General features: G+C 48.4%; 1 protein-coding gene across 4 annotated transcripts in view; it reads right to left on the reverse strand.

Moving 5' to 3' along the window:
* The window catches only part of ARHGEF12 (Rho guanine nucleotide exchange factor 12), a 189,423-nt gene that overhangs the window by 93,810 nt on the left and 76,976 nt on the right, over positions 1-18,637 (reverse strand). For all 4 annotated transcript variants that reach the window (XM_077250483.1, XM_077250482.1, XM_077250485.1 and 1 more), the window contains 4 exons: positions 17,364-17,406; positions 13,123-13,228; positions 12,897-13,034; positions 10,758-10,790 (listed from right to left, as the gene is read on the reverse strand). In XM_077250483.1, the coding sequence (XP_077106598.1) occupies positions 10,758-10,790; positions 12,897-13,034; positions 13,123-13,228; positions 17,364-17,406 (320 nt within the window). The remainder of the gene's footprint in view (positions 1-10,757; positions 10,791-12,896; positions 13,035-13,122; positions 13,229-17,363; positions 17,407-18,637) is intronic.

Consider the following 18,637-nt stretch of genomic DNA (forward strand, 5'->3'; position numbering starts at 1 on the left):
CTAAGGTAGGAAAACTCTCCATCTTAGAACTCAGCATTCTGTTATTCCTCCATTATCCCTCCTGGACAGCTGGCTGGGTAACGATACCTTGACCGTTAATGACACCCAGATGTCAATTTATTCATTCATGTTTCCAAGAGGGGTAACAGAGGAACAGCACCAGGATGTATAAAAATGACAGGATGAGGTCAGGAAAGATATATATCTTGGTACCGTGTTAGTAGTAGGATAGATAGATAGATAGATAGATAGATAGATAGATAGATAGATAGATAGATAGATAGATCAGGCTGATGAAGAGACCTGTGTAGTCTCAAAAGCTTGCAATTTGTTACCATCTTTTCAGTTATCCATTAAAAGGTATCAACCACTGAGGACTCAATTCTAAGGATGAGGTCAGTGTGTATTCGTCCAGCCCAAGTGGTGAGGAACAGAAGAATGCTGCGCTACGCTGATCTCCACGGCTGGATCATGGGAAATGTAGGCGCTTACCAGCACGGAGCCGTCAGGAGGCTGCAGGTCTTCATGTCACCTTCTCCTTTGTACCAATAATAAGAGATAACCAGTATTTCCCTCCACACAGGTGCGGCTCTCCGTGCAGAGCAGCTGGCTACTGAACTATCTGGATTAGAGTCAGATGGCTTCTGCCGCCTAAGTCCCTCCTCTTCTCAAATCATAAACTTATCAGCTAGAATATTAAAAAGGGAAATTGTGCAGGTGGTCTGTACACCTACAAAACAGCCGTGACCCATCAACTCCACTCGGGCCAATAAAGGAGTCCTGCTATGGTGTCTGCGCAGGTGGTCTGTAGACCTCCAAAACAGCCCTGACCCATGGACTCCACAGGGCCAATAAAGGAGTCCTGTGGTGTCTGTACAGGTGGTCTGCACACATCCAAAACAGTCCTCCTGACCCATCGACTCCACAGGGCCAATAAAGGAGTCCTGCTATGGTGTCTGCGCAGGTGGTCTGCACACCTCCAAAACAGCCCTGACCCATGGACTCCACAGGGCCAATAAAGGAGTCCTGTGGGGTCTGTACAGGTGGTCTGCACACATCCAAAACAGCCCTGACCCATCTACTCCACAGGGCCAATAAAGGAGTCCTGTGGTGTCTGTACAGGTGGTCTGCACACCTCCAAAACAGCCCTGACCCATGGACTCCACAGGGCCAATAAAGGAGTCCTCCTATGGTGTCTGCGCAGGTGGTCTGCACACCTCCAAAACAGCCCTGACCCATGGACTCCACAGGGCCAATAAAGGAGTCCTGTGGTGTCTGTACAGGTGGTCTGCACACCTCCAAAACAGCCCTGACCCATCGACTCCACAGGGCCAATAAAGGAGTCCTGCTATGGTGTCTGCGCAGGTGGTCTGCAAACCTCCAAAACAGCCCTGACCCATGGACTCCACAGGGCCAATAAAGGAGTCCTGTGGTGTCTGTACAGGTGGTCTGCACACCTCCAAAACAGCCCTGACCCATGGACTCCACAGGGCCAATAAAGGAGTCCTGTGGTGTCTGTACAGGTGGTCTGCACACCTCCAAAACAGCCCTGACCCATGGACTCCACAGGGCCAATAAAGGAGTCCTCCTATGGTGTCTGCGCAGGTGGTCTGCACACCTCCAAAACAGCCCTGACCCATGGACTCCACAGGGCCAATAAAGGAGTCCTGTGGTGTCTGTACAGGTGGTCTGCACACCTCCAAAACAGCCCTGACCCATGGACTCCACAGGGCCAATAAAGGAGTCCTGTGGTGTCTGTACAGGTGGTCTGCACACCTCCAAAACAGCCCTGACCCATCTACTCCACAGGGCCAATAAAGGAGTCCTCCTATGGTGTCTGCGCAGGTGGTCTGCACACCTCCAAAACAGCCCTGACCCATGGACTCCACAGGGCCAATAAAGGAGTCCTGTGGTGTCTGTACAGGTGGTCTGCACACATCCAAAACAGCCCTGACCCATCGACTCCACAGGGCCAATAAAGGAGTCCTGCTATGGTGTCTGCGCAGGTGGTCTGCACACCTCCAAAACAGCCCTGACCCATGGACTCCACAGGGCCAATAAAGGAGTCCTGTGGGGTCTGTACAGGTGGTCTGCACACATCCAAAACAGCCCTGACCCATGGACTCCACAGGGCCAATAAAGGAGTCCTGTGGTGTCTGTACAGGTGGTCTGCACACATCCAAAACAGCCCTGACCCATGGACTCCACAGGGCCAATAAAGGAGTCCTGTGGTGTCTGTACAGGTGGTCTGCACACCTCCAAAACAGCCCTGACCCATGGACTCCACAGGGCCAATAAAGGAGTCCTGTGGTGTCTGTACAGGTGGTCTGCACACATCCAAAACAGCCCTGACCCATGGATTCCACAGGGCCAATAAAGGAGTCCTGTGGTGTCTGTACAGGTGGTCTGCACACATCCAAAACAGTCCTCCTGACCCATCGACTCCACAGGGCCAATAAAGGAGTCCTGCTATGGTGTCTGCGCAGGTGGTCTGCACACCTCCAAAACAGCCCTGACCCATGGACTCCACAGGGCCAATAAAGGAGTCCTGTGGTGTCTGTACAGGTGGTCTGCACACCTCCAAAACAGCCCTGACCCATCTACTCCACAGGGCCAATAAAGGAGTCCTGCTATGGTGTCTGCGCAGGTGGTCTGCACACCTCCAAAACAGCCCTGACCCATGGACTCCACAGGGCCAATAAAGGAGTCCTGTGGGGTCTGTACAGGTGGTCTGCACACATCCAAAACAGCCCTGACCCATGGACTCCACAGGGCCAATAAAGGAGTCCTGTGGTGACTGTACAGGTGGTCTGCACACATCCAAAACAGCCCTGACCCATCTACTCCACAGGGCCAATAAAGGAGTCCTGTGGTGTCTGTACAGGTGGTCTGCACACCTCCAAAACAGCCCTGACCCATGGACTCCACAGGGCCAATAAAGGAGTCCTGTGGTGTCTGTACAGGTGGTCTGCACACCTCCAAAACAGCCCTGACCCATGGACTCCACAGGGCCAATAAAGGAGTCCTGTGGTGTCTGTACAGGTGGTCTGCACACCTCCAAAACAGCCCTGACCCATGGACTCCACAGGGCCAATAAAGGAGTCCTGTGGTGTCTGTACAGGTGGTCTGCACACATCCAAAACAGCCCTGACCCATGGACTCCACAGGGCCAATAAAGGAGTCCTGTGGTGTCTGTACAGGTGGTCTGCACACCTCCAAAACAGCCCTGACCCATCTACTCCACAGGGCCAATAAAGGAGTCCTCCTATGGTGTCTGCGCAGGTGGTCTGCACACCTCCAAAACAGCCCTGACCCATGGACTCCACAGGGCCAATAAAGGAGTCCTGTGGTGTCTGTACAGGTGGTCTGCACACATCCAAAACAGCCCTGACCCATCGACTCCACAGGGCCAATAAAGGAGTCCTGCTATGGTGTCTGCGCAGGTGGTCTGCACACCTCCAAAACAGCCCTGACCCATGGACTCCACAGGGCCAATAAAGGAGTCCTGTGGGGTCTGTACAGGTGGTCTGCACACATCCAAAACAGCCCTGACCCATCTACTCCACAGGGCCAATAAAGGAGTCCTGTGGTGTCTGTACAGGTGGTCTGCACACATCCAAAACAGCCCTGACCCATGGACTCCACAGGGCCAATAAAGGAGTCCTGTGGTGTCTGTACAGGTGGTCTGCACACCTCCAAAACAGCCCTGACCCATGGACTCCACAGGGCCAATAAAGGAGTCCTGTGGTGTCTGTACAGGTGGTCTGCACACATCCAAAACAGCCCTGACCCATGGATTCCACAGGGCCAATAAAGGAGTCCTGTGGTGTCTGTACAGGTGGTCTGCACACATCCAAAACAGTCCTCCTGACCCATCGACTCCACAGGGCCAATAAAGGAGTCCTGCTATGGTGTCTGCGCAGGTGGTCTGCACACCTCCAAAACAGCCCTGACCCATGGACTCCACAGGGCCAATAAAGGAGTCCTGTGGTGTCTGTACAGGTGGTCTGCACACCTCCAAAACAGCCCTGACCCATCTACTCCACAGGGCCAATAAAGGAGTCCTGCTATGGTGTCTGCGCAGGTGGTCTGCACACCTCCAAAACAGCCCTGACCCATGGACTCCACAGGGCCAATAAAGGAGTCCTGTGGGGTCTGTACAGGTGGTCTGCACACATCCAAAACAGCCCTGACCCATGGACTCCACAGGGCCAATAAAGGAGTCCTGTGGTGACTGTACAGGTGGTCTGCACACATCCAAAACAGCCCTGACCCATCTACTCCACAGGGCCAATAAAGGAGTCCTGTGGTGTCTGTACAGGTGGTCTGCACACCTCCAAAACAGCCCTGACCCATGGACTCCACAGGGCCAATAAAGGAGTCCTGTGGTGTCTGTACAGGTGGTCTGCACACCTCCAAAACAGCCCTGACCCATGGACTCCACAGGGCCAATAAAGGAGTCCTGTGGTGTCTGTACAGGTGGTCTGCACACCTCCAAAACAGCCCTGACCCATGGACTCCACAGGGCCAATAAAGGAGTCCTGTGGTGTCTGTACAGGTGGTCTGCACACATCCAAAACAGCCCTGACCCATGGACTCCACAGGGCCAATAAAGGAGTCCTGTGGTGTCTGTACAGGTGGTCTGCACACCTCCAAAACAGCCCTGACCCATGGACTCCACAGGGCCAATAAAGGAGTCCTGTGGTGTCTGTACAGGTGGTCTGCACACCTCCAAAACAGCCCTGACCCATCTACTCCACAGGGCCAATAAAGGAGTCCTCCTATGGTGTCTGCGCAGGTGGTCTGCACACCTCCAAAACAGCCCTGACCCATGGACTCCACAGGGCCAATAAAGGAGTCCTGTGGTGTCTGTACAGGTGGTCTGCACACATCCAAAACAGCCCTGACCCATCGACTCCACAGGGCCAATAAAGGAGTCCTGCTATGGTGTCTGCGCAGGTGGTCTGCACACCTCCAAAACAGCCCTGACCCATGGACTCCACAGGGCCAATAAAGGAGTCCTGTGGTGTCTGTACAGGTGGTCTGCACACATCCAAAACAGCCCTGACCCATGGACTCCACAGGGCCAATAAAGGAGTCCTGTGGTGTCTGTACAGGTGGTCTGCACACCTCCAAAACAGCCCTGACCCATCTACTCCACAGGGCCAATAAAGGAGTCCTGTGGTGTCTGTACAGGTGGTCTGCACACCTCCAAAACAGCCCTGACCCATGGACTCCACAGGGCCAATAAAGGAGTCCTGTGGTGTCTGTACAGGTGGTCTGCACACCTCCAAAACAGCCCTGACCCATGGACTCCACAGGGCCAATAAAGGAGTCCTGTGGTGTCTGTAAAGGTGGTCTGCACACCTCCAAAACAGCCCTGACCCATGGACTCCACAGGGCCAATAAAGGAGTCCTGTGGTGTCTGTACAGGTGGTCTGCACACATCCAAAACAGCCCTGACCCATGGACTCCACAGGGCCAATAAAGGAGTCCTGTGGTGTCTGTACAGGTGGTCTGCACACCTCCAAAACAGCCCTGACCCATCTACTCCACAGGGCCAATAAAGGAGTCCTGTGGTGTCTGTACAGGTGGTCTGCACACATCTAAAACAGCCCTGACCCATGGACTCCACAGGGCCAATAAAGGAGTCCTGTGGTGTCTGTACAGGTGGTCTGCACACATCCAAAACAGCCCTGACCCATGGACTCCACGGCAAGGGTCCTCACACTAAAATCAAAGACAGCTCAGTAGAGTGTGAGGGCCCTTGACGTGGGTTGCGAGCTTGTGCAAATTGGCCAAAATTTATATATATTATAATACATACATACATACATATACACACACATATCAGGTGGATATGTAATACTAATCTGCTGCTCCCACAGGGTTAAATAACATCTGAATTAATGCTATTTTATATTAAATGATTATTATTTCTGCTGAGTACACTGTGTTACGTGGCTATGTAACCTCCTCGGTGCGGCTCCGCACTCATATATATCCTTACCTTGAACCGTTTTACTACCTGCGAGTCGCTTTCTATTATGCTGGGTGCAGTTGCCAAAGAAACAAAGTCTGACTCGGTCACTATGACGTGGCAGAACGTGGCATCATTTCACATCACAATATGCAAGTGGGAAGAAAATCACAGGCACGTCTAAAGTAGCCCTAGCTCACACGGATGCAACATTGGACGCAGTGGCTAAAGGGAATGTGTCCGCAGAAAATTACATCTTGTTTAACCCCTTCAACCCTGGGCAATTTTTTTCTCTTCCCTTCTTCCAAGAGCTATAACTTTTTTACTTTTCCATTCACATAGCCATATGAGGGCTTGCTTTTTTTGCAGGCAAGTTGTACTTTTGAATGACACCATCCATTTTATCATGTGATGTACTGGAAAGCGAGAGAAAAAAAAAAAGGTCTCCAAGTGTGCTGAAATTACAAAACAAAAAATTGCAATTCCACAATTGTTTTTTGGGTTTGCTATTTATCATGTTCACTACACAGTAAAACTGATCAGACAATATGATTCTGCAGGTCAGTACAGGTATGACAGATACCAAACGAATAGCTTTTTTCTTTTTTTATTTAAGTGATAAAAAAAAAAAAAAAAAAAGGAAATTAGCCTTTTTTCAAGAACCGCACATTTTCCATTTTTCGGGATCTGGGGTTGGGCGATTGCTTTATTTTTGCATCCTGAGCTGACATTTTTAATAATAACATTTGGCAGATATGGTATTTGGATCGACAGCTATTGCATTTTATTGCAACGATCCAGTGACACCCCCCACCCCCCATCCAAAAAGAAAGTAATTGTCATTTTTTTTCGTTTACCGATTGGATTAATTTATTTTATATTTTGATTGATCTGACGTATGAACGCAGCAATACCAAATATGTGTATTTCTTCTTTTCTTTTTAATGGGGCAAAATTTATTTATTTTTTTTCTAAAAAAAAAAAAACTTTTTAAAATTCTTTTTTACCTTTATTTCATAGTCCCCTTATGGGGCTCGAAGCGGTGAATATCCGGTTGTTGTGCTATACATAGCAATGCATCAGAGCTGCCCTATGTAGCTAAAATCATGATCTCCTCTGAACACCAGCCATGGGCGGCTTTCACTGTAGGATTGTAGTTACAGGCATAGGGTTATCAGCAGACCCCCGGCTGTCAGCACCCAATGACGTCACAGGCGCACCGATGGGAGAGCGGAACGACACACACACCTATTGGCTGTCAGATATGGACAGGGGTATTTTACAGGTGAACAGCCATGAGCAGAGTGGAGCTTCACCCATGGCTCTCCAAAGTACACATTGGATAATTACATCAGCCATCATCTGCCGGGCTCGCACTACATCAAACGTCAGGGACACAACTTTCCATATACATCTACATCAAAAGTCGTGAAGTGATTAAAAGAAAAAAATAAATAATTTATATTAAACGCAATTTTCCTAAATAATTTTTTTTTTTTTTTTTTTAAACTCCGAGGGTGGTTTGCACATTAATGACTAGAGCTGAGCGAATTTGTTCGGGTTCCCTCTTATTTGGCAAAAGCTATAGCGCTTGCCGAATAAGCTGCCAGGGGAACCCGGCTTCCTGGAGGAGGGGCTGGGGGCACACATATCCGCATCACAGGAGGGGCTGGGGACATACATATATCCACATCACAGGAGGGGCTGGGGATATACATATATCCACATCACAGGAGGGGCTGGGGACATACATATATCCACATCACAGGAGGGCTGGGGGCATACATATATCAGCATCACAGGAGGGGCTGGGGACATACATATATCCACATCACAGGAGGGGCTGGGGACATACATATATCCGCATCACAGGAAGGGCTGGGAGCATACATATATCCGCATCACAGGAGGGGCTGGGGACATACATATATCCACATCACAGGAAGGGCTGGGAGCATACATATATCCGCATCACAGGAGGGGCTGGGAGCATACATATATCCACATCACAGGAGGGGCTGGGGACATACATATATCCACATCACAGGAAGGGCTGGGAGCATACATATATCCGCATCACAGGAGGGGCTGGGAGCATACATATATCCACATCACAGGAGGGGCTGGGGACATACATATATCCACATCACGGGAGGGGCTGGGGGCACACATATATCCGCATCACAGGAGGGGCTGGGGACATACATATATCCACATCACAGGAGGGGCTGGGGATATACATATATCCACATCACAGGAGGGGCTGGGGATATACATATATCCACATCACAGGAGGGGCTGGGGACATACATATATCCACATCACAGGAGGGGCTGGGGGCATACATATATCAGCATCACAGGAGGGGCTGGGGACATACATATATCCACATCACAGGAGGGGCTGGGGACATACATATATCCACATCACAGGAAGGGCTGGGAGCATACATATATCCGCATCACAGGAGGGGCTGGGGACATACATATATCCACATCACAGGAGGGGCTGGGGACATACATATATCCACATCACAGGAGGGGCTGGGGATATACATATATCCACATCACAGGAGGGGCTGGGAGCATACATATATCCACATCACAGGAAGGGCTGGGAGCACACATATATCCGCATCACAGGAGGGGCTGGGGACATACATATATCCACATCACAGGAGGGGCTGGGGACATACATATATCCACATCACAGGAGGGGCTGGGGATATACATATATCCACATCACAGGAGGGGCTGGGAGCATACATATATCCACATCACAGGAAGGGCTGGGGGCACACATATATCCGCATCACAGGAGGGGCTGGGGACATACATATATCCACATCACAGGAGGGGCTGGGGATATACATATATCCACATCACAGGAGGGGCTGGGGACATACATATATCCACATCACAGGAGGGGCTGGGGGCATACATATATCCGCATCACAGGAGGGGCTGGGGACATACATATATCTACATCACAGGAGGGGCTGGGGACATACATATATCCACATCACAGGAAGGGCTGGGAGCATACATATATCCGCATCACAGGAGGGGCTGGGGACATACATATATACGCATCACAGGAGGGACTGGGAGCATATGGACATCACAGGATGGCCTGGGGCTGCCACTGCGGTCGTCGTTGGTGGGACTGAAGCATGGAGTGCTGTGCATGCTGACTCCAAGATATGTCAGTGTCTTCAGTGCATGCGCTGCAGTGTTCTGTACCAAACCAGGAGGGGCTGGGGACATACATATATCCGCATCACAGGAAGGGCTGGGAGCATACATATATCCGCATCACAGGAGGGGCTGGGAGCATACATATATCCACATCACAGGAGGGGCTGGGGACATACATATATCCACATCACAGGAAGGGCTGGGAGCATACATATATCCGCATCACAGGAGGGGCTGGGAGCATACATATATCCACATCACAGGAGGGGCTGGGGACATACATATATATCCACATCACGGGAGGGGCTGGGGGCACACATATATCCGCATCACAGGAGGGGCTGGGGACATACATATATCCATATCACAGGAGGGGCTGGGGATATACATATATCCACATCACAGGAGGGGCTGGGGACATACATATATCCACATCACAGGAGGGGCTGGGGGCATACATATATCAGCATCACAGGAGGGGCTGGGGACATACATATATCCACATCACAGGAGGGGCTGGGGACATACATATATCCACATCACAGGAAGGGCTGGGAGCATACATATATCCACATCACAGGAGGGGCTGGGGATATACATATATCCACATCACAGGAGGGGCTGGGAGCATACAGATATCCACATCACAGGAGGGGCTGGGGACATACATATATCCACATCACAGGAGGGGCTGGGGACATACATATATCCACATCACAGGAGGGGCTGGGGATATACATATATCCACATCACAGGAGGGGCTGGGAGCATACATATATCCACATCACAGGAAGGGCTGGGGGCACACATATATCCGCATCACAGGAGGGGCTGGGGACATACATATATCCACATCACAGGAGGGGCTGGGGATATACATATATCCACATCACAGGAGGGGCTGGGGACATACATATATCCACATCACAGGAGGGGCTGGGGGCATACATATATCCGCATCACAGGAGGGGCTGGGGACATACATATATCCACATCACAGGAGGGGCTGGGGACATACATATATCCACATCACAGGAAGGGCTGGGAGCATACATATATCCGCATCACAGGAGGGGCTGGGGACATACATATATACGCATCACAGGAGGGACTGGGAGCATATGGACATCACAGGATGGCCTGGGGCTGCCACTGCGGTCGTCGTTGGTGGGACTGAAGCATGGAGTGCTGTGCATGCTGACTCCAAGATATGTCAGTGTCTTCAGTGCATGCGCTGCAGTGTTCTGTACCAAACGTTGAGTGCATGTGCTCTCAGTCTCAGAAGCAATTAAAAAGATGACAGCAAGCAAAGCAAATCAGTCCGGGGGCCGCAGAAAAGGACACAGTGGGCTGCAAATGTACCATGGGCCAGAGGTTCCCAACCCCTGAGCTATATTCTCCATCCAAGGCTCGTGATGATTCTACATAACTATAGGTGGAAACAATTAGGGAAGACCAGGCTTTACTTGGACCACTAGGTAAAAGTTCTGGATAGGGAACCCTTTTCTGGGCTTATCGCTCCTGGACTAAGTTTAAAATACCATTCTCCCATTTAGTAATAAAACCACTAAGTAACTTACCATTTCTCATCTTCAGGAGGCTGTGATGAGAGTCTGTACAGTAAAAGAAAAAAAAATATGTTTTAGTGAAGTCAACATAATGCCACTAACGGTATACACCATAATAATGTAAAAATACTAACGCCACAACTTACAGAAGATAAAGCTTAAAGGGAACCTGTCACCCCCCCCCAGGCATTTGAAACTAAAAGTCACCTTGTGCAGCAGTAATGCTGCATTCTGACAAGGTGGCTCTTTTAGTTCTGAGCGCTGTAACTGCCGAAATAATCAGTTTTGTAATTTGTGAGAAAATACCTTTCTTCAGTCAAGGAGGCAGGCCTTTCCCCCTGCTGCAGACGTCACACAGCCGTCACTCAAGTCTTCTTGGCGCCGCCTCCTCAGCGCTGTTTCGAAATCAGGTGGCGCCTGCGCTCTTTTCTCCTGCCTTGGGCAGGTGCAGTGAGCGCTGCCCGTCCTCTGTCCTCATATGCAGTCTAGCTGACTGCGCCTGTGTGGACGCCCTGCCTGTGAATCCCAGCCCCACAATGTGAATAAATCAGAAGACACTGCGGGGCTGGGATTCACAAGCAGGGCGGCCGCACAGGCGCAGTCAGCTAGACTGCATATGACGACGGGCAGCGCTCACTGCGCCTGCCCAAGGCAGGAGAAAAGAGCGCAGGCGCCGGCTCATTTCAAAACAGCGCTGAGGCGGCGCCCGGCGCCAAGAAGACTTGAGTGACGGCTGTGTGGCGTCTGCAGCAGGGGGGAAACGCCTGCCTCCTTGACTGAAGAAAAGGTATTTTGGACAAATAACAAAACTGATTAATTCGGCAGTTACAGCACCAATAACTAAAAGAGCCACTTTGTCAGAATGCAGCATTACTGCTGCACAAGGTGGCTCTTTTAGTTAAAAATGCCTGGGGGGGGGGGAGTGACAGGTTCCCTTTAAAAAGGAAGACACCAAGTTGGCTGGGTTCACACTGCATTATGGCTGTACGTTAAACGGACTACGTTACACCGCGGCATTACGCAGTGTAACGTAGTCCGTTAACGCCGCCATTGAAAGCAATGTCGGACGCATCACTAGCGCACGCCCACAATGGGCGTGCGCTACGCGATGTGCCGTCATTGAGTGACGGACCCGAGACGCGGGCTGCAGCGTTTCCGGGTCCATCACTGCTAGCGCAGATGGAGCTAGCAGATGCTCCATCTGCGCTAGCGCTGTGCCAAAGTCGGCACTTGCGTTAGCGCAGACCGTTAGCGTATGCACTGAACGGACTGCACTAACGCAATGTGAACCTAGCCTTAAATGAGCTGTCGTGACGAGAAACTGACTAAACAGATTGTTCCACTATACCTAATTAATGATGACCTATGCCAAAGACAGCCATCAAAATGTGATCAGCGGGGTGTGACCCCAGATCAGCCGATACTGGTGCTGGCCAGAAGCTCTCAAGTGCTTCCGGAACACAGCGGCTCCGTAGGAACTATAGAGGCCGGGTGCTGCAGATCCCACCAGCACTCACATGAATAGGTAGAAGATCTGCAGCACCTGGCTGTGCCACTATAGAAGTGATGGAAAGGTTTACTAATTAACGCTTTCCCTGCCACGGACACAATAGGTCATGACTGGCTTTTGGTAGCAGATAGATCGCAAGATCTTGGTATCGCATGAAACCCTTTTTATGTTTTGGCCTTTAAAAGGATACCAAGCTGAAAGTTTTCAGTGCAATAATCGAGGGGGGCAGGGCATTTTGAATTTGGGACAAGAATGAAAAGTTTTAGGAGGGATAGGGTGAGGGTCTGACAGCGGGGAACCCCACAATCATCAAAACAACTGAGGCACTGGGTGCCATGTCTGCTTCAGTTCCTTGCACAGCTCTACATCCAACCATCATTCTGGTGTGCAGGCCCAGTGGTTGAATCCCCAGTAATCGAAAAGTGATTAGACATAATGAAGCAATATGCCTTACTAAGTCGGACCAATGAAGTGGTGGTCTCTAGCCACAAGTGATGTTCTGGGATGATTCTATGGCAGCACTATTATTTCTGGTGATCCTGCAGCTTGAGGTTGATCTGGAGGACACCAGAGTTTTCCATGTGACCTGATAGACTATGTCAATGTTATCCGTGCATTAATATCAGAACAACGTCACTTACAAAACTTCCTCAATCTTCTGTAAGATCGGCTCTGCGCAGATTCTCTCTTTTTCCAGTGTGCTGCGTTCCCGTGCCCGTTCTGCATCCAGTTTGGCCAACTCACTTTCCGCCAAAGTCAATCCCATGTTCCGTTTTTGCCTGGAGGATAAAAGGTCAGGATTGATCGGTATGTGTTCATTCAGAATTTCCTCATCTGTGGCCAATAAACCGAACGATGTGTATTTACCTGAAGTCCTCTAAGAGCTTCTGGACTTCCGGACACATCTTCTCGTGCATTGTGTGCACATATTGTCGCAGTAAGTCTTCTGGTATTAATTCTGGCCTTCTTTTCTCTGTATTCAATTAATAAAAATAATAGGTTAATGGGTCATCCAAAGCTACACTACAGTACACCGTATATTGTGCACCATGTTAAGAACTGGCAGGCAACCTCTTAAAATGGATCACAGAAAGATTGTAAAATCCTTAGTGAACGTTTCCACCTCCCTGCTGTTGTGATCTCACCCTGCTCAGTATAACATCCAGCTGTTAGTCAGGCTGGGCTGAGATTCAATGTACTTGATGACAGATTCGCTTCAAAAGGGCTGGTGCAAACCCTTCAGTAAGTTCTCAGGAGCACATCGGCCCACCACACTCAGAGCCAGGAGCAGAGGGCCTGGGCGAACCTGAAGAAGGGTCAGAGAACCTGCTACCAGGTGACAAGTGCTCACTTTTTGCTATCAGTCTACTTCTCCTGCTCTCCTGAGTATTACGTTTTGTTTTTACTTTTTAATTGTGCCATATGGTTTCAGAGATATCTGCCATTTTATTTGGTGCTACGTTATATTGTCTTTACCGAGGATCATTGCTCACAAGGTAACAGTGCAAAGCAGCATAAAGACAAGCCCCGATGAGATCATAAAAATCAGCACTAAATAAATCGGTCCATATCTCATGAACTGTTTAGAGCAGGGGTGGATAATTAATTTTCCCGAGTAGGCCGCCTGAAAGACCGTGACTGTGGTAGAGGCCAAATCAATAGGTTAAAATTACTACTTCTCAATGTTATTATTAACATTATATTTTATATCATATCACTTAATATTGAGCAGAGTTCAGTATGCCAACATCCCCTGTATACCATATGAGCCTGCAAACTGCCCCTCTATATACATCATATCCCCCCCGATATACAGCATGCGCCCCCCCCCTGTGGCTTCCAATATATATCATGTGCCCCATCAAACCTCCGATATACAGCATGTGACCCCCTACCCTCCGATATACAGCATGTGCCCCCCTGTGGCCTCCAATATATATCATGTGCCCCATCAAACCTCCGATATACAGCATGTGCCCCCCTACCCTCCGATATACAGCATGTGCCCCCCGTAGCCTCCGATATACAGCATGTGCCCCCCGTAGCCTCCTATATACAGCATGTGCCCCCCGTAGCTTCCTATATACAGCATGTGCCCCCCCCCCCCCCGTAGCCTCCGATATACAGCATGTGCCCCCCTGTGGCCTCCGATATACAGCATGTGCTCCCCCCGTGGCCTCAAATATATATGATGTGCCCAATCAAACCTCTGATATACAGCATGTGCCCCCACGTAGCCTCCGATATACAGCATGTGCCCCCCCGTAGCCTCCGATATACAGTACATTTGCCCCCCGTTGCCTCCGATATACATTTGCCCCCCGTTGCCTCCGATATACAGCATGTGGCCCCCTGTGTCCTCCAATATATATCATGTGCCCCATCCAACCTCCGATATACAGCATGTGACCCCCACCGTAGCCTCCGATATACAGCATGTGCCCCCCCGCAGCCTCCGATACACACCATGTGCCCCCCGTAGCCTCCGATATACAGCATTTGTTCCCCCGTAGCCTCCGATATACAGCATGTGACCCCCACCGTAGCCTCCGATATACAGCATTTGTTCCCCCGTAGCCTCCGATATACAGCATGTGCCCCCCCGCAGCCTCCGATACACACCAAGTGCCCCACCTTCCTCCTGTCCCCGGCACTCTGCCTCTGCTCTTTCCCATGCATGGACTTTCCGTAGTACACAGGTGACTATGGAAAGACTTCGTTGCGACTGCTGTCTCACACACTGATTGGTGGAAGAGTGAGCCGGCTGCACTATCTTCCACCAACATATTTACTGCTGTCTGCATCCCGAGGATACGGAGGCCGGTGACAGCGACAGGTGGATGGATGACATGGAGCAGCCATGGGCAACTGTTTCAGCCCATTGGCTATCTCTGTCCGCAGGCCAGTCTGGAACATTCAGAGGGCTGGCAGTGGCCCGCATTTTGCCCAGGTCTGGTATGGAGGATTGTAAAAAAAAAATAAAAAAAATTCAATACTCAGGGGTGGAGCGGGAATTAAATAAGGGCAAAAGCTGGAGACTTGACCTGGCTACAGGTCCACTTTACAAGAGCAAAGGTCATCACAGCTGCTTCTGTGAAAGCCTGTACAGCGAGTAACAGTGCTCAGGCCTTAAATGCAGCATAACTTTCCCAACAGCCACCCAGGTAGTGGGAAATCGGACTTATCAGTTTACAGAATTATTGGAAAATTACTTCTGAATGTAGGAGATATAATGACATATTTCAAACAGTTAATAAATTCTCCATATTATACAGTGGAGGAAATAAGTATTTGACCCCTAGCTGATTTTGTATGTTTGCCCACTGACAGACATGAACAGTCTATAATTTTAAGGGTAGGTTAATTTTAACATTGAGAGATAGAATATCAAAACTAAAATCCAGAAAATCACATTGTATAAATTATATAAATGTATTTGCATTTTGCAGTGAGAAATAAGTATTTGATCCCCTATCAGCCATTAAGAGTTCTGGCTCCTACCGACCAATTAGACGCTTCTAATCAACTCGTTACCTGCATTAAAGACAGTCACCTTAGTCAGCTTTATAAAAGACTCCTGTCCACAGACTCAATTAGTCAGACTCTAACCTCTACAACATGGGCAAGACCAAAGAGCTTTATAAGGATGTCAGGGACAAGATCATAGACCTGCACAAAGCTGGAATGGCCTACAAAACCATAAGTAAGACGCTGGGTGAGAAGGAGACAACTGTTGGTGCAATAGTAAGAAAATAGAAGAAATGCAAGATGACTGTCAATCGACATCAATCTGGGGCTCCAAGCAAAATCTCACCTCGTGAGGTATCCTTGATCATGAGGAAGGTGAGAGATCAGCCTAAAACTACATGGGGAACTTGTTAATGATCTCAAGGCAGCTGGGATCACAGTCACCAAGTAAACCATTGCTAACACTACACCGTAAAGGTTTATAATCCTGCAGTGCCCGCAAGGTCCCCCTGCTCAAGAAGGCACATGTGCAGGCCCATCTGAAGTTTGCCAATGAACACCTGGATGATTCTGAGTGATTGGGAGAAGGTGCTGTGGTCAGATGAGACAAAATTTGAGGTTTTTGGCATTAACTCGCCGTGTTTGGAGGAAGAGAAATGCTGCCTATGACCCAAAGAACACAATCCCCACTGTCAAGCATGGAGGTGGAAACATTATGTTTTGGGGGTGTTTCTCTGCTGAGGACACAGGACTACTTCACCGCATCAATGGGAGAAACGAGCCATCTACCGTAAAATCCTGAGTGACAACCTCCTTCCCTCCGCCAGGACATTAAAAATGGGTCATGGCTGGGTCTTCCAGCAAGACAATAACCCAAAACACACATCCAAGGCAACAAAGGAATGGCTCAAAAAGAAGCACATTAAGGTCATGGAGTGGCCTAGCCAGTCTCCAGACCTTAATCCCATAGAAAACTTATGGAGGGAGTTGAAGCTCCGAGTTGCCAAGCAACAGCCTCAAAATCTGAATGATTTAGGAGGAATTTTGGTCCACTCCTCTTTGCAGATCATCTCTGACGTGTGCTCAAACCTCATCATCAACTACAAAAAACGTCTGACTGCTGTGCTTGCCAACAAGGGTTTGTTTTGCCACCAAGTATTAAGTCTTGTTTGCCAGAGAGATCAAATACTTATTTCTCACTGCAAAATGCAAATAAATTGATATAATTTGTACAATGTAATTTTTATTTTTGATATTCTATCTCTCAATGTTAAAATTAACCTACACTTAAAATTATAGACTGTTCATGTCTTTGTCAGTGGGCAAACGTACAAAATCAGCAGGTGATCAAATGCTTATTTCAGTCACTGTGAGATGCCACCTTTTCAACCTCCATCACCCAGAGCAGAAACACACTAAAAAATGATCTCCATTTCTGAGGGTTCAGCATAGTCTTGTACTACAAAGTTATACATTCAGTTTAACAGGCTTTTGAATTTTTTATTTTTTTTTAAACCAAAACCCTCCGCAGTAGCTGCTCACTGCAGTAACAGCTGATGCGCAGGGAAACGAAGAGGAATTGAAGCACAAAGTAAAGTGGCAAAGCTTCCATTACACAAGGAGACATCTCTTCAGCTTACCTAGTTCAAGGGCAAGGTCTTCTGGAACAGACACTCGAAGATGCTGTAAAAAGAACATTAATGGCGTCACTACCTGCCATACACTTACAACTACCGCAATACTGTTTACTGTGAAAAGACAAGGCTGACCCCAAACTCAGCATTGTACTTGTTGGGGAGCGCACCCTTCTACTACTACATCTTCTGCAGACATCTAGACTAAAGACTAACGTAAAGGAAAACCATGCGTGTGACTGAGATATCACACAATTCAAGGCCTTTCTAAAGTCTCAAAGGTCCAATTTAGTATATCAGTGGGGGTAGGTAGAACAAGCACTTACAGCAAGAGTATAAATCGCTAAATATGGGTACAATACGCCCATATGATTGGGGTCTGCAGCAGGGTGGATTGATTTAAATCACGCCGATTTAAATCATGATTTAAATCACGATTTAAATCAAAAGATTTTTTTCTATTTAAATCGGATCGATTTAAATCATGATTTTAATCATGATTTAAATCACTGATTTAAATCAAAAGGTTTTTTTAATATAAATCACGATTAAAATGAGAAGTGAGAGCAGTGCGCATGTGCGCCCATAGTTACACGGACGAAACTAGGGGCAACGATCTAACGCCAGGGTGAGGGGGGGACCCCAAAGTAAGTAAAAATCTTTTTTGTTTTACTATATGGCAATAGGTAGGTGTTTAAAAGCAGCATGTCTTAATTGTATAAACTATTAATAGCCTCCACATTTTGTTCATACTGCCCCTTTAATTCCACACTTCTAGCTTGGTTTCACTTTTGGTTTAGTTTCTTTTTCCATTCAGTTGACATGCCCAAACTTGTTGGATAGTCAGCATCCTACAGAAACCTCTGGAAGAGCATGGCATTGTGAATGTTACACATATACAGCCTTTATTCTACTGAGTTAAACAACTCAGCTTTATCTCATGATGGAAGAACCTTTGGATGGTAAAATATTTTCCTCAAAAAGCAGTTTATTGAAAAAAATCCGATTTAAATCAAAAAAATCCGATTTAAATCAAAAAAATCCGATTTTTTTGATTTTTTTTAAAAAACATTGATTTTTATCCACCCTGGTCTGCAGCCCCCCATTAGACTGATGTCGGAACCATTCACTGATCTCGATAGGTCCGGTGAACACCGAGATGTATGAGGGCACCGGCAGACTGTCCATCAAGGAAGATGTCAATCGACAGTGCACATTTTGTAATGGCAATGGAAGAGAGGTCTCTCGGTGGGTTTCTCAGAGAACATGGGAATGTTCAG

The sequence above is a fragment of the Ranitomeya variabilis genome, chromosome 4 (genome assembly GCF_051348905.1).
Source record: "Ranitomeya variabilis isolate aRanVar5 chromosome 4, aRanVar5.hap1, whole genome shotgun sequence".
In the NCBI taxonomy this organism is placed as follows: Eukaryota; Metazoa; Chordata; class Amphibia; order Anura; family Dendrobatidae; genus Ranitomeya; species Ranitomeya variabilis.